The following is a 16,020-nucleotide window of genomic DNA, read 5'->3' as shown; positions in this document are numbered from 1 at the left end:
AGTGTTTAACTGAGTAACAATGTCAGCAGAGGTGACTTCTGGGAGAACCACTTAGACATCAATCTTAGTAACAACAATGATACAGAAAATATGAAAGTAAAGGTGATTTTTTAAAAAACAATATATTTTAAAATTTTAACTTAAGGGTAAAATAACTTTAGTAAACATTCTAACCAATTACAGAGAAAACAAATTATTCAACAATGCTTTTATTAAAGTAAGATACATTCCTCTAAATCATAATAAAAGATGACAAATGTAAGAAGGTTTCAGAACTACACTGAAACATGTACAGACAACAGCTCAATCCCTGGAGATACAACAAAGGTTCTGTTTGATTATTTTCATCCCTTTGAAAGTAGGACAGCAGAACTTATAATTTGGAGGTAGGTAGATCCAAATGTAATCCTAGTCTTACCACTTCACAAACTATGAGATCATGAACATGCATTATCCTCACTTTTTTTTCATACCCATAAACTTAAGGTAATGGTACCTATGCTATGATATTTTCTTAGAAATGTAGTGAGATAACATGGAAGTGTTTATCACTCCAAGTCATAAGGAATGTTCAATTATAATTTATTACTAAAATTTCTGAAAGAGAGGAAATAGTAGAAAGCATCACTATTTTGGGTGCTTTAAAAAAAGTGCAGATGAGAGAGAATGGCAAGAGATGATATAAAATCAAATGCAATTAATTTTAGGTAGGGCATTCAGCACTATAACTACAGGTGAATGTTAGAAAATAGGTGACTTATCACAGAATATCACAGAATAGAGAGAGCATACTCAACAACAACAACAACAACAAAATTCCAACCATATCCTTTTTCCTTCTGCTTTTTATGGCAACATGATATTGGGGAAATTATTTAATTATTCTGGGCATCATATTCCTCCTATATAATACAAGAGTGAATTATGTGCTCTCTATCATCTACTCCAGCTCTTACATTCTCAAATTTTACAAGTGTAGTCACTTGATATACTGTGAAACACAATTTCAATGATTTTATGAATGTAATTATTTAAAATGGTAAAGTTTGTTTAGGCAAAGCATGTTTGTGTAATAGGTTTCCACATCAGATATATGATGTTTCTAACCTCAACATCAGCATTCCAATTAAAAAATATAATGTAGAAGCAGAATAATAGCATAAGCAAATAAAATAAAATATTATTTAAAAGTGACTGAAGAAGTAAGGAAATAAAGGGTTTACACATCTATGAATTATTTTAGGTACTTCCAAATTTGTTTATAGTTATTTTGAGGGTTCAGCAGAAGAGACCAGCATGTTTTACATAATTCCACTGATGAAAAACACTCCTCATTGATATTTATGCTGTCTGATTTGGGGGGACACTTATTGTCATTTCAGAGAAATGGCTGTGTACTTTGGAGAGTTTTAAAAAATATGAGTTTTCTTTAAGCTGTGTATAATATTCACATCTCTTTCAGCCAGTGCTGGTAAACAGTGACAACAACCACCTTTGTAACAATGCTAATTCACATTAGCATTTCTAACTTACATTATAATCAAAATTAATGTAATCTTAAAAAATCATAGGTAATTATTTTGATTATTATTTTCCATTTCTGAGTATCACAGGACTCAATTGCTTTGTCTATGTATTCAAATAATTTGCTGTAATTAATGTGGATGATATAAGCACCAAATTCTTTCTCCTGTTACATCCAATAATTGGGGAAAACATTTGTAATGGCCCAAATTAAAATCAATGTGGCTAACATATGGAAATAACTAAATGCACATCAATAAATTGATGAATAACAAAAAGGTGAAAAAAGAGGTTTTATGCTAGGCAACAACATGAATAAACCTTGAGAACATTATGCTAAGTGAAATAGTCAATTACAGAAAGACATAGTTCCACTCATGGAAGGTATGGATAAAGTCACATTCATAGAATCAAAGTATGTAATGGTGGTTACCAGGGGTTGGGGAAAAGGGAAAGAGGGGAGTTACCATCACATGGATGCAAAGTTCTAGGTGACTAATATGAATGTGTTTTAGAGATCTGCTATACAACATAGTACCTGTAGCCAATATTAATGTACCATACACTTAAAAATGTAAGAGGGTAGATGACAGGTTGTGTTTTTGTTATCATCTTTTAAAAGAGAAAAAACAAAAGTGAATTCTGAAAATCACAATATTAATTGAAAAAATATTTTCACAAAACAGTTATTTCATCATAACCAGCCCCCCCCCCAACAAAAAACCCATCCCTGAATCAGATTTATATGAATTAATTATAAAAGGGAGAATAGAAATATTTAGTGTGGTTCCAAAATTAAGTTGCATAACAGGAAGATGGAAAGACAATTCAGAAAGCCTAACCAACAGCTAGTTCCTTCTTATGAATGAACATATGAAAAGGCAATATTAAATAGAATTTGAATGGTTAAGTCAACATTTTTTCTCAGAGATTTTGGTGATTATTTTAGACCCCTTGGTAGAAATATTGAGAAAAAGTCCTAAATTAAATAAAATTATTTTTCCTTTTAATATTAATTCAACTAACTGATCTTGAATTATTTAAATAATTTCAACTATTTTAATTCTACCAACAAAATGAAAAGTAATCTTCTGCTTACAATGTACAAACAGCACTACAAGTTCAGTTGTTTTTCTTTTCAAACAAATGCATAAATTATTACTTGCTTCATGTGTGCTTTAAACATGATTTATACTATTTGATAAGAATTTTGAACTCAGGGTTCTTTAAAATCGCCTCTTGTCTAAGAAATGAAGCAACAAAATAAAGGTGCAACAAAATAAAAAAAAAAGATTAACACATTACAAGAAGGAGGATAACTTAAACGGGCCATCATAACTGATGAAATCTTTTCAAAGTAGAAGTAGAAGCTAGAAGACTTTTTAGCTTTATGTGCAACTGTATGTTTGGAACTAATACGTATTTGGCATTTTCATCTAACTTAGAATATTTTTCACTCTAGATAACAAGTCATTTTAATGATTCTACAGACATACTTAGGATAAACTATACCTTGGGCCATAATCTACTCATTACAATGTAGTTCATCATTTCCCGTAGTATTTAAAATTCTCTACTTAAAAGAAATATGTTCAAGTGGAGGATGAAAATGTTAAGACATCACTGAAAATAAATAATAGCTATTTAAAAACCAACAGCCCACATTGTTGTGGGAGTAGTTAAGTTTATAATAGGACTAAGAATTGAATATGGGATTAGAAAAATAATTCAATTATTAAGTTGGATACATACTGTGCCAGGTCGGGGATAAGGAATTCTTCCATCATACTGTACCCATCGATGGTCTGCACTTTCCTTATGAGCATATGGACCATTAAAAACTGCTCTGATGTCAGCCATGCTATATACACAAACAGCAGAGCCTTTGAAGATGGAGCTGAAAGAAAGCAACATGATCCAGTCATTCACAACCATCCAGTGGGCTTTTATTTTGCACATATTGGAACAGGAGCTGTGGGGACAAATATATTTGGCAAATTCTAATTGACAGGTGATGCAAAAAAAAGGGGGTGTGCCTATGTCCTCAAAGAGCTTATGGCTAAGCAATCCTGACAAATAGGTGATAAGTCTCTTGTAAATAAATGTGTTAAGCAAGCACATGGATGTATACCCAGGCTATGGCTGTCACGTAAGTTTTCAGGGAGGAAGTGAGGTCTAAATTTTTATTTAAAATTATCTAGAAAAACTGGGGGATAGAGAAGAAAATGCAGAAAATGGTACTGTGTTTTTCTATATATCCTTCAATTTTATTTGAAGTTATTATAATATAATGCCTTATAAAGAGTTTAAAATATAAAAACTTGGGGCTGGGGATGTGGCTCAAGTGGTAGCGTGCTCGCCTGCCATGCGCGGGGCGCTGGGTTCGATCCTCAGCACCACATAAAAATAAAATAAAGATGTTGTGTCCACTGAAAACTGAAAAATAAATATTAAAAAAAAATCTCCCTCTCTCTCTCTTAAAAAACAAAGTTACATTATGTACTTTTAGTAAATATTTAGATGTTGGATAACAATCATCTCACATTTATCTTCCTTTTTGAAGTGAATGTTCAATTATGGTAAGCAAAATAAGCCAAACTCAGAACGTCCAGGGTTCTATATGTTCTCATGTATGTGGAAGCCAGAGAGGGAAAAGAAAAGGAAAGGAAGCAGGAGGTGGATCTCATGAAAACTGAAGGAAGATCAGAAGATTAGAGGAAAGGGGCCAGAGAGAGAAAGGAGGGAAGGAAAGGGGAAATACTGGGGAAAGATATCCTCCAAGTTATATCATTTATGTTGTATGTGTATATGAATAGTAACAACAAATCACACCATAATGTACAATGGTAAAACACCAATAAATATATGGCAAAAAATAGTGTTCATCATAAAGTTCACATAAGTTAAATAACTTATTCATATGATGTTTATTAAACTGATTTTTTAAATGTTTAATCTTTTTTTTTTCATTTTGCTACTTGAATTGAGATTTTATAGTTACCTATCTAACACTTAATTGTAATTACATAATCTCAGAGACAGCATTTATGAGAAGCTCCATAGGAATTCTACAAAGTTTTGCACACTAATGATATAAACTGTTAACACCATCAGATAATTCTTTTTTATTTTAGTTCTGGAAGTTACAGGATATTTTCTTTAAATTTCTTTGAATGATTTCTTTCAATGACTCCTGTTATTTAAAATGAGATCACCCTTTATGATCTGAGAAACTTATCACCTTTGTTTATTGCACAAACAAGCCAACAATTCTCTAGCATGAGTAACTCAATTATTAATATTCTTGGAATGACATTAATAGGAAACATCAGGAGGTAACGGTAAACAGGCAGTTAGGAGAAAACTAGCAGCTAAGAAGAGAGGTGATGTTCCCATAAAAATTACACATCTACTATGAAATCTTAAAAGAATTCTTAAAAGAATAATGCATCATGTTTAATGGCATTGGCATTATTGCGGGCTAATTATGTCTTCTTGCTTGACAAAGACATGACATACATTCTGACATTACCTCAGTCTTCAGAGCACCACTAAAAATAAAATAACAAAGAACACCAAGAACAGAGAGCTAACTTGTAACTTCACACTCTGGGTGGGCAGAAACTTGATAGGAAAAAAAAAAAGAACTATCTTGGGGCTACATTTCCCTGGCACATATTTGTGTCTTGTATATGAAGCACATATTGACTTCAAAGAAAGTTCTGTGAAAGGAAAGGTGCCAAGAGATCTAGGACTGAGATAATTGAGTAACTACAGACATTTTTTCTTCCTGCTTTTTTTTTTTTTTTTTTGCCTTCTACCAGGGATTGAACCCAGGAACAGTCTACCACTGAGCTACATCCCTGACTATGTTTATTTCTTATTTTGAGACAGAGTCTTACTAAGTTGCTGAAGCTGGCCTTGAGCTTGTGATCCTCCTACCTCAGCCTCCTAAAGTGTGAGGTACAATTGTATGCAACCATACTCAGAAGTCTGCATATTTTTATATTCATATATAAAGTAACAGAAATATGAATTCCAAAATAAAAAGTTCTTAAGCTATTTTCTTTATTCTCATGTTCAAATATTAACTTCATTTTATAATTAATCAAATACTATTTTGTTTTTTGATATATTCTGAACCATTAGAGAATTTCAGTTTTTGTAGAAGGTATTATGAATGAAATGAGGAATATTTCATAAAGAGGAAACCAAATTAGAACATGTATACAAAATAGTTTAAGGATATATTCAAAAGAATACACTAAAACCAAACAATATCATAGTTCTTCCAATATGCCTATCAACATACATTGAGAGCTGAGGAAAGAGTGAAACATATTTACAAATTCACAAACAGTAACATGTAACTGGGGCAAAAATATGCTTTGAATATTGTCAAATGTAGGTTACTCTTGAAATAAAATGAAGACAGCGAGGATCACTCTTCTTGGAGAAAGCTTTGTAGATGCTAGTACAATTTTTAAGCAATTCACAAAGTCTTGATAATGTTTAGAAGACAGAAAGAAGACAAGAATACAGGGATTAAAAATTAGAAAAATCTCTTCTGTTCTAGTCCTACTTTTACTGCTAACTGGTTATTCTTCTTTGGGTGGATAAAGCCAACTTTCATTGTTAAAGAAGTGAACAGTGACATGGTCCTAACATCCACACTCTCATCATTTTAGGTAGCAGGACATGCAAGTAAGACATCTTGTGATGTGATGAGAAGTTAAAAGTCAAGAGAATCCCATTCATGATTAATTAATCACAGCTTTGCCGGTGAACTTAATCGTTTCTCATTCATTTCTTTAGTGTTACTTCTATGTCCCTAAGTTTGTTAGTATTTATTATGAATAGTATATGCAGACATCTTTTGTACCCAGCAATTTTATGCTGAGAATTCATCTCAGAGATATACTTGTTCGCATGTGGAATGGCATGTTCTATGGTGCACGATGTGTGGCAGCAAAGTTCTAGAAATCAGGAACATACAGAGGGCTGCTTAAGTAACTTTAGTGACATAGGGGCTGCTATACTGGTTTAAAAAGAAGGAAGCAAGTTTTTATAGGGATATGAAAGATTTCTAAAAAACACTAAGTGAACAGGTAAAATGGAAAACATCGTATAGCATGTTGCTATAAAGAAAGAGACAAAAATCATATAACTATATGGGTTCACATACGTATATAACTTTTCTAAAAGGATTAAAAACATTTTTTTACATACCTTGTTGTGGTGAAGACGCCATAAACTACAGGATTTCTTTCATCTCGTGTGGGGAGTAAATAAATATCTTCTATTAATGGAAAAAAATAATTATTCAGTATATTTTAATTTTTAATATTACGTATATTCTTTTAAAAAATAATAAATATCTCTGAAACTCTAAACAGTGTACAAAATTAAGATAACAGAGTACTATACTGTCTCTTAGGAAATTAAGGGGAAATGCAAAGCTTATATTAAAAAGAGAAATTAAGGGTAAAAGTTTTCTCACTAGCTATGTGACATTGAGTTGAACATTTAACCTCTCAGTTGTTTACTTCAATCACATACACGAGGTGATCCAATTGATAATCTATGACTGTTTTCAATTATCAGGATGTGATTTCATATAAAATAAAAGCCAGAAAAAGGAATTTTTTACCCTCTAGTGTAAAAATGTGTTATACACTCTGTGTCAACTTAGTAATTCAACTACTTATTCAATAATAATATTAAAATATTGTTTGAGTAAATAGCACAATATTGGTGGTAGATTATTTGCAAGTAATATTTGGTAAAAGAGTATTTAAGAGGTGAGTGTATTTATATATTACATGAGAGATGGCCCATGCATATTGAATATACACTTTAATAGTATCAAACACATAATAATGATAAAGCAATAGATGGTATAGATAATTATTTTACACTGCATGGCAAATCTAAACAAGTTTGAGAAGATAAAAACTAATGAAGTGTAATTTATATAAAACTAAAATGTTCTTTCTAGAATTGGCTTCTAGAATTGGGAGAAATGGGGAATAGAAAAGTCTCCTAGTCTGTCCAGCAGAGGGCGTTCACATAATGAGGAACCTGAACTCTTCCTCTGTGTAGAAAGAGCCTTCCAAGGAAGGGAAAGGCTGCAGAAGGGATGGATAAATTTTGTATTCTGGGGACTTATATCTTCCTTTCACTTGCTGTAATTTTGTTTCCTTCACTAGTTTCTAGGACTCTTACAAAGAGAGGAGTTACTTCATGTAACTCCAGGCCTAGAGCACCCCATGTGCTTTGAGTTTGCAAATTTAGTAAGAACCATTCCTGTAAGCTGTGCTGAGTTACATATAATCAGGTATTTGGAGTAAAATATAACAAATGATGAATTGCTTAAATAGGTAGAAAGACTTTTCCAGGAAAGAAAGAACATATGACTTACGGAGCTCATCAAAATATGTATCGGCCCCATCACTTCCAGGAATGGAACAAATCAATCTGGCTTTAAGAAAAGTTGTCCATTTGTTTATCAAGCTGCGTTGTCCTCCTACATCATTCTGAAAAGTGAAAAAAAAGAAATAAAGATAAAATTTCACCAACATGATTCTGTCACCAACTATAACTGGTAGTTATTATTATTAATACAGGTGGTACATTATTAATTCTATTGTTTAAAAAATCATAGAGCCTGGATATTGAGTCTTTCAACTTCCAAATAAAGGAAAAGTCAGTTCTTTCCTTAAACCAAAGGTGATTTTCTAATGGTTAAAGGAATGCCATGAAAGCAATATAACTACTGAATGAGGAGATGCCTATAAGACTCTAGCAATCAAGGTAGGCTTGGGATCAAATCCTGTGTCTTCCAGTTTTTTCTCCCATGACCTACAAAAGATTAATTTACCCAATTACTTGTTTTCTCATCAATAAAATATGATTAATGAGATCAAATGGAAAAAAAATTGTATAAAATGCTTAACATAATGCCACGCAACTTGAGTGCAATAAATGCTAGCACTGATTGTTATTATTTCTATGATTAAGAAACATTTCCAGACTTTAGAAGAACTCTGCTTCTGTATAAACTTAAAAGTAGTCTTTTTCCAAATTTTGTGCATTTATAATTAAACATCAAGGTGACATAAATATATACATAATATGAATACACAGGAAAATGATCTTTTAAAAGATATTAGCCTATATTTTCCATAGCTTACTTTTGTTTTGAAATATTTTATTTAAAATGTTTGCTTAGGCATTTAGCCAAACAAACATTTTAATCGATTAAATAGAATAAGAACAATTGGGCTATTTAATAATCCAGCAAAAAAAGATTTTTAAATTAATTTTTAAATTAATTTTTAAATTAATATGTCCCTGTGAACATTTGATTATTATGATTTTTCATTTATCTGACTCAGCCAACCCTGCTATTCTTATAATAAAAGAGCAAGACTGATTCATGGAATAAATATACAATGTATTCAATTTCAAGTTTTAAAAGGTACTCTTGGAGCTACTTTTTCCATTAACTTATCTGTATTTAAATGTTATACAATTTTTTTTATCCTTCATTACATGATGTTCTATAAAGTTAATGAAAAGTTAACTGTCATGTTTTACATCTGAATATCTAGGAACTATCTTCTCTGTGCTTCTTTATCTCCAAAATAAACCAAATTAGAGAAAAGCATCCAAATGATAATTCTAAGCAAGAGAATTCAAGTCATACATGTACTTCTTATACCAAACAATAATTATTTTTTTTTAATTTAAAGACATGTGTTTTCAGTAAAATATGTCTTATATGAGCTAAAAATGTACATTTAACAAACATTTATCACACTTCACAGTTTGCACTTACTGTGTTAATTTTGCATGATTCCAAATCACGATAAATTTACACGTGGAACATGTTCAGCTCAGTTCATGTGTGCTGGGGACTAACCATACATATAAATGTCCACATAATATAAACATAATGACTAACAGCATTGTTTAGAACCAGCATCAACAAAACACTTTCCTAGTTGTAGTATTTTGTCACTGATTCTGAAGCCAGAATTAAAAGAGTGTCAGTGTAGATAGGTAAATCCAGTCAGATCAGATCAAGGAGGCCAATTTGGGTCTGGGAAGTTGGAGATTGAAATGCTAATGCCTTCAGAGCCCTTTCTCCACCCTAATCAAGATAACCTGCCCCTGCTCCAACCTGTTGCTAAGGGAACTAGTCTCAGGGATTGTCCCTACAGGGAGTTTTTAATTAGGCCCCCTTCCTGCTTGGCTCCTCCAGCCCATCTGCTTCACACCTTTTGGCCATCCCATGGAGCATATCCTGGGCCTAGTTTATATGCAGAAAGGAGAGAGATAAGGCAAAGAGAGCAGGAGAATAAAGGAAGCTTAGGACATATAAAAAAAGCAGAACACCCTCACTTTGGGGGATACCAGGATAACAGCTATGGCCTCCTTCTCCCTCTTGGGAGAAGTCTATGTTACTCCTTTTAAAATAAACCCTTCTTGGGCTGGGGATATAGCCCAGTTGGTAGAATGCTTGCCTTACATGCACAAGGCCATAGGTTGTAGCCCCAGCATAACCCCTACCCCCCCCAAAAAAAAAGTTAAATAAACTTGCTTATATGCTTGCCTCAGCACTGATAATTGGTGGTATCAATGCTGTTGCTGGCTTGTGGTGATAATAAAATGCATGATAGCTGCTAGTTGTGTTCCAGTAGTTTTTAATTCTCAACAGAAAATGCATTCCTTATTGTCTTAACTCAATGCTTACTCCAGATATTTCACTAATACCCTGCCAACCAATTTAATAAACACTTAATAAATAACTGAAACTACAAGTTAAAATCGGCAAAAGTGTTTTGAAATGAATAGAGAGCCAAGGAGAGCCTTTTCTGAAATTTCTTTAAATAGGAAAATGAAGAAAGGCTTCACAAAAGAGTTAGATTTAATACTAAGCCTTTATGATAGGGGGGCTCAGACTACATGTGTAGAGACTGGTTCAGAAGAAACTTCAGTTATTTAAAGTTAGGTGGAAAGAACAATGGGTCTAATATCCAGAACTCGTTGGGAGACAAATTTGGTTCACATGAAGACTGGGATCAATTAAAATAGTGAACAAAAATGTAATAAAAGTAAATTGGAGTAAGATCAAGGAAGGCTTTGATATCAGGCCAAAGTGTCTGTATGTTAATAAGCACATGATGAAGAACTACTAAAAGATGTAATGATTAGCAAAGAAGTGAAATAATTAAGAGTTTTCTTTCAAGGAAACTAAATGGTATATTATATAATGACCTGTAACAAGTATGTATGTAATTGCTCTTGAATTTTAATTTTGTGTATGGTGCTTCTATTATTTGGGTATCATTTCTCAGATACTATTCCATCTAACAACTGGATGATTTCAGGCATCTACAGAGGTGAAGACAGATTTTATCTACATATAGGTTATTTTTAGGCTCATATCTTCTTATCATTTTATCATTAAATTTAGATATTAAAATGAATGGGCAAAAATATTGATGCTTCCTCCTAATGTACTAATGGATTATGTGCTCATGTACAGTAGGAGTCCCATGAGAAAATGTGTACATACATTACCAGAAAGTAATGGATTTTTAAATGAATTTGAAAATACAAAGTGACTTATTTCTCCCTCATTTCATAATCCTTGATTTATATCTCTTAAAGTCACATCTCCAGCCTTTTATGTTTTGGCAATTCCCAAGTTGTTCTAAAACAAAGTCTTTATAAAATGTTTTTATCTTAATACATTAACTTTCCATATATATGTATGATATTATTAAATTTCCTTGCCTATATTTGTATATTTTGGAAGAGTTGGCAGTGAATACTAAAAATAGTGTTGATTCAATATACATAAAAATATATATGGTGATCATGAAAAGGATTATGTTTGATTTAGTACTTCACCCTAATAGAGAGTTGGTGCTTAAAATATTTTAAATAAATAAACATATACTTAGCATTCTGTTCAACAACATTTCTTTAACAGATGCAGGCAACACTAGTTCATCATAAAAATGAGTCATCAGGTTCTTTTAAACATTCTAGTATATAAAAGTGATGATAAATCTCATTTTCATACATTTCCCCCATTTCTTTTATTTTTTAAATTTTTTTGTAATTGTAGATAGACAGCATGCCTCTATTTTATTTATGTTTATATGTGGCGCTAAGGATTGAACCCACTGCCCCACACATGCTAGGCAAGTGCTTTGCCACTGAACCACAGCCCCAGCCCCATTTCCCCCATTTGTATTTACAATTTTCTCCCATACTTAATGGTAGCCATGAGAAAATTCTAACCTACTACCTCCAAATCTGTTGGATAAGAAAGGAATTTATACTACTCCTGTATTTTTTTAACCTGACAAATGAAAATTACAATCTTTCAACAAAATCATCTTCAAACATTCCTGCCTACCCAACCATCCAGCAGCCTTTTCCAGCCCCGCAAGAAGTAAAAGGATAAAAACAAACAAACAAAAAAATCCAGGTCAAAGATGAAAGCCACCTGCTGTCAGGAGGGAAGGAGAATAGTTTCTGGCATGAAGGCTTTTAGTAATAGGTTATAAGCATTTAATGACCAGATAGTAACTCTTGCAGACATCCAGAAGCCCGACCTGGGATGACAAAGTTCAATTCACAAGCAGTTGTATTTCTCCCCTAGGGAAGTCAGTTGGGCTGACTTTGTTGACCAGCTCTAGGTCCCTGGATTTGTTAGCAAATCCACACAATCTACCCCTGAGAACTTTAAGCCCACAAGGGGACTGAAAGGGGATAATCACTTTTGTACTAAATTGTCACCTCCTTGCTTATTTTTGTGAAGTTCTAAAGAATACAACCATCTCACCAATACAATAGATTTACTATTGAGATGTCAGAATCAGGAGCTCTTTAGTCACCAGTCACTTCTATGTGTCTCCACTCTATTTATCACACAGCCTCTTTGTGGCCAGGTTGCCAAAAGCCTTGACATCCTTTACAAAGATGCAGATGAAAGTAACAAAGAAATGAAATGTAAACAAGCCTGATCCCATGTGCTCTATCTGGGTGGTGAGTAAAGAACGCCTGCTTACTTTTTCTCTGTAGCTTTTACGTTTATGTTTGCAATGTTTCTTAATTTTAAAGTGACAAAAAAAAAAAAAAAGAAAATATAGTACCACCAAGTCATGTGATTGGATGTTAGCTGCACCTTATGAATTGTTATGATCTTCTAATTGTAGCATCTACTAACAGGTAGTCATGATGATGCTAATGGTTACTACATTTTCCTTCTACCAGCACACACAACTTCTTATAAATCTTACATGGACATGTAGAGTAGCTAGAGGCTGTCACACATGGACTTTTATTGAGTGTGTCTTTTGACCTCTAGGTCATGATTCTGGGTTCATCTGGTAAACATGGCTTTATCTGTATACACCATCCTTTTTGAGGCTTTCTCAGCACTTAACATTATTTTCAATTATACACTGGGAAACAGAAGCTGTTGGAAATTGTGATAATTGGCTTTAAATTTATATGCTCTTAAATCCTGAAAATTTTATAAAGTTAACAAAATCTCCAAGACATCTGAGATCATATTGTATTCTATTAAAATCTTATATTTATTTAGAGATTTTTAATGATGTTGGTTGAAGTTGGAGTATACCAAAGTTTTCAGATCAGCAGACACCAGAGAATCATACACCTTAAAAACTTTAAAAAAAAATTGATGCTGTAGTTAAAGGTTATAAATTTCCTTTGCTTAAAATTCAATTCTTTTGCCTAAAGCTGCTCTTCTGTAGACTCATACAGGCAAGAGAATGGAATTCTCTCTGAAACAATTTAAAAACCATAATGTATGCATCTTTTGTGTGTGTCCCTCTTTCCAATTCCTTTCATTAACAACAATTACTCTCAGATATTGTAGCTTGAATTTACATCATTCACCTTCTTTTTATGTGTGATATAAATGCTACAGTATTTTAAATCATTAAAAATGCTACTCCTTCACTGAAACAGTCTCATGGAGCAAGCACACATTTTTCACAGACTGTTTTCACAAATTCATCCTAAAAGAGGAGGAAAGTTTAACATTTTTGTGTTTTTGATTCAATGACTTATGTTTAAATACATCACCACATTCTTTATTTGATTTGTCATTTTAAACAAAATGCACCTCGCAGAGTTTAAATAGCCCTGTGTTGGAGTATGCCATCAAATATCCTCAAGACTGTGACTGTACTAAGAACCACTGGAGACATGATCACAGCCTGACACCTCATAGCAGTTGGGCCATTTACTTTTCTCTGTGCCACCTCAGTCTTTGGAGTATCTAAGGATAGGTTTTAGAATGTTTCTAAAATTTTTACTGAATATTTCATATAACCCTCTGCTTCCCTTTTCTAGTGGACCTGAACACTGGTCTTGGTGGCCACAGAGGGAGGAAGAGTAAGAAGCTATTCTCAGCATTGTAGTCTGGTGTGGCACATCTGGGTTAGTTTCCAATAGGGTTGAATTGTCTTTGAAATTGTTTCCTCCTCTCCTGTACAATGTGCAGAACTCTGAGGGTTGAAGGGAGGAGGAGTGTGAAGCTCTGGGCAACTGAAGTGGGAATTGCTGACTAATATTATTGTATTTAAGTGGTGCTTTCTTGTCTCTTGACAGAGTCAGTCTCTCTCTCTCTTTAAAGATCTATGTAGTCAGTAAAATGGTCTTTATCTGTGATTACTAATCCACAGAATTGAGAAAACCCCATAAGAAGGAAGAGGCAGGCAAAGAGGCAACCAGTTATGATAGATGAAAACAGTAGGCTTTGTGAGCACATTTGTTTGATAAGGCTTTAATCTGTTACACATCTATTACTATAAGGTAAACAATAATAAGACTTTGGAAGTGGAAAAAAAAGGAAAGAAAATTTAATATTGGTTAAATTTAAGTTTGCTGGTCCATAAGTAAATAATAATGGTAGGATAATTCAATTCAAACTTGGGGTAGTTAATTCAGAAGCTTGATACTATGATCATGATGTGCAAGAAACAAAATGTACACTTGGAATAGGCCTCCAGAGTTTCTTGGATAGTATGCCATGTGTATTAAAATACATTATTATACTATAAAGAAGAGTGTGAATGAAAATATTTTCATATGTTAAAAGTAATGAAAGATACTGAAGTTATGCACAGCAAATCAAATACAAAACTTTCCTTTTCAGACCATGAGTATTCATTTACAATATGCTTAAATTCTATATTTCATGTAACTCGTTCACTGGGATGAACAAAAATTCTGGCTACTAGAAATAAAATATAAAGTGAAAATAATGATAACATTATAATAATACTATGATAAAATTATAATAATAGTATTAAGAAGAATGACTTGAGTTAACTTCACAAAATATCACACCTGGTGATCAACTCAGTTAAGTTGTAGAAAAAAAATCTATACTATATAGGAACATGTGATGTGTAAAAATAAGTATCTCATTATTATTTTCTTGAGATGTTGAAGTTATAGTAGGCATTTCTTTTTGCAAAAAACGAGAAACTTATAGGCATCTTTCTTCTCTTCTCTGGCATAAAATCTAATTAGTGCTTACTCTTCACTGTTGTCAAATGTTTTAGTGTCTTTTCTAATAGGAAAAGGAATCCAAAATAAATTCCAGACAGCTCAACCGCCAAGAAACCAGAGTCTCCCTTACTTCACCTACTAATAATCTTGAGATACCTTAGCAGTGAGGAAACAAAAACATAAAAAACATCTAAGACAAAGGGGAGAGGAGAAGAAAAAAGCAAATAAATTATGGCAGGCATTGGACATAGTAGTTTTTAAGGGATAAATTCTATAGAGACTTTGAAGGAAAAAAATTTTCTTAAACACTCAGTATTTAGAGACAACTGTTTGTGATTTGCCATTAGAGAATGACAAAGCAAACAGAAATGAAGAACATGTTTTTCTAACTACTTTTAAAACTCATAAAGATTATTAGAAATGCAGGATTTGGATAATACACTATGCTAAAGAACTTAGTTCCTAAAATTGAACATATTAAATTAGGTAAATCTAGGAATGTTTAGCAGTCTATTCCAGGTAGGATCAGAGTTCATGAATTAAGGGAGAAAAAGAAAAGAAAGCTACAACAAACAGAATAATTCCCTTCCTAAGAATTTCTCAGACAGGAAAACAGATGGAAGTGAAGCAAAAGCACATCTGTAACTCATGGGCACTAAATCTCTCATTTAGGTTGTAAGTGACACACAAAAACCACAGCTCGTAGAGATCAATAAATACGGAAAGTGTCATCTGCCTAAAAACACAGATCTTCAAAGACAGTAATTGTCCAAATAGGATCATATATCAAGTAGACAATGCAAGTAGAATCGAAGCAAAAGGCTATTAATGAGACCCCCAGGCAAGTTATGTGAAAGGGCCATCCAAATTGAATTCCTGGCATGAACAAAAGGAAATACTGCAAAACAGAAAAAGAGAATTGGCATA

General features: G+C 32.8%; 1 protein-coding gene and 1 non-coding gene across 2 annotated transcripts in view; one reads left to right on the top strand and one right to left on the bottom strand.

The window, feature by feature from the left end:
- Positions 1-16,020, bottom strand: part of Sema3d (semaphorin 3D) — a 173,456-nt gene that overhangs the window by 34,654 nt on the left and 122,782 nt on the right. The window contains exons 9-11 of the mRNA XM_046464198.2: positions 7,946-8,060; positions 6,754-6,823; positions 3,277-3,421 (exon numbers count right to left, since the gene is read on the bottom strand). Of these exons, the coding sequence (XP_046320154.1) occupies positions 3,277-3,421; positions 6,754-6,823; positions 7,946-8,060 (330 nt within the window). The remainder of the gene's footprint in view (positions 1-3,276; positions 3,422-6,753; positions 6,824-7,945; positions 8,061-16,020) is intronic.
- Positions 13,908-14,033, top strand: LOC124106551 (small nucleolar RNA SNORA61). The gene has a single exon (XR_006856095.1). It is a non-coding gene; the product is annotated as a small nucleolar RNA SNORA61 (small nucleolar RNA).

Source organism: Marmota monax, unplaced genomic scaffold, assembly GCF_021218885.2.
Source record: "Marmota monax isolate L192 unplaced genomic scaffold, Marmota_monax_Labrador192_F-V1.1 WCK01_AAM20220418_F8-fsc00065, whole genome shotgun sequence".
Lineage (NCBI taxonomy): Eukaryota > Metazoa > Chordata > Mammalia > Rodentia > Sciuridae > Marmota > Marmota monax.
The sequence above is the reverse complement of the archived record's forward strand: the minus strand, read 5'-3'. Positions and strand labels throughout refer to the sequence as shown.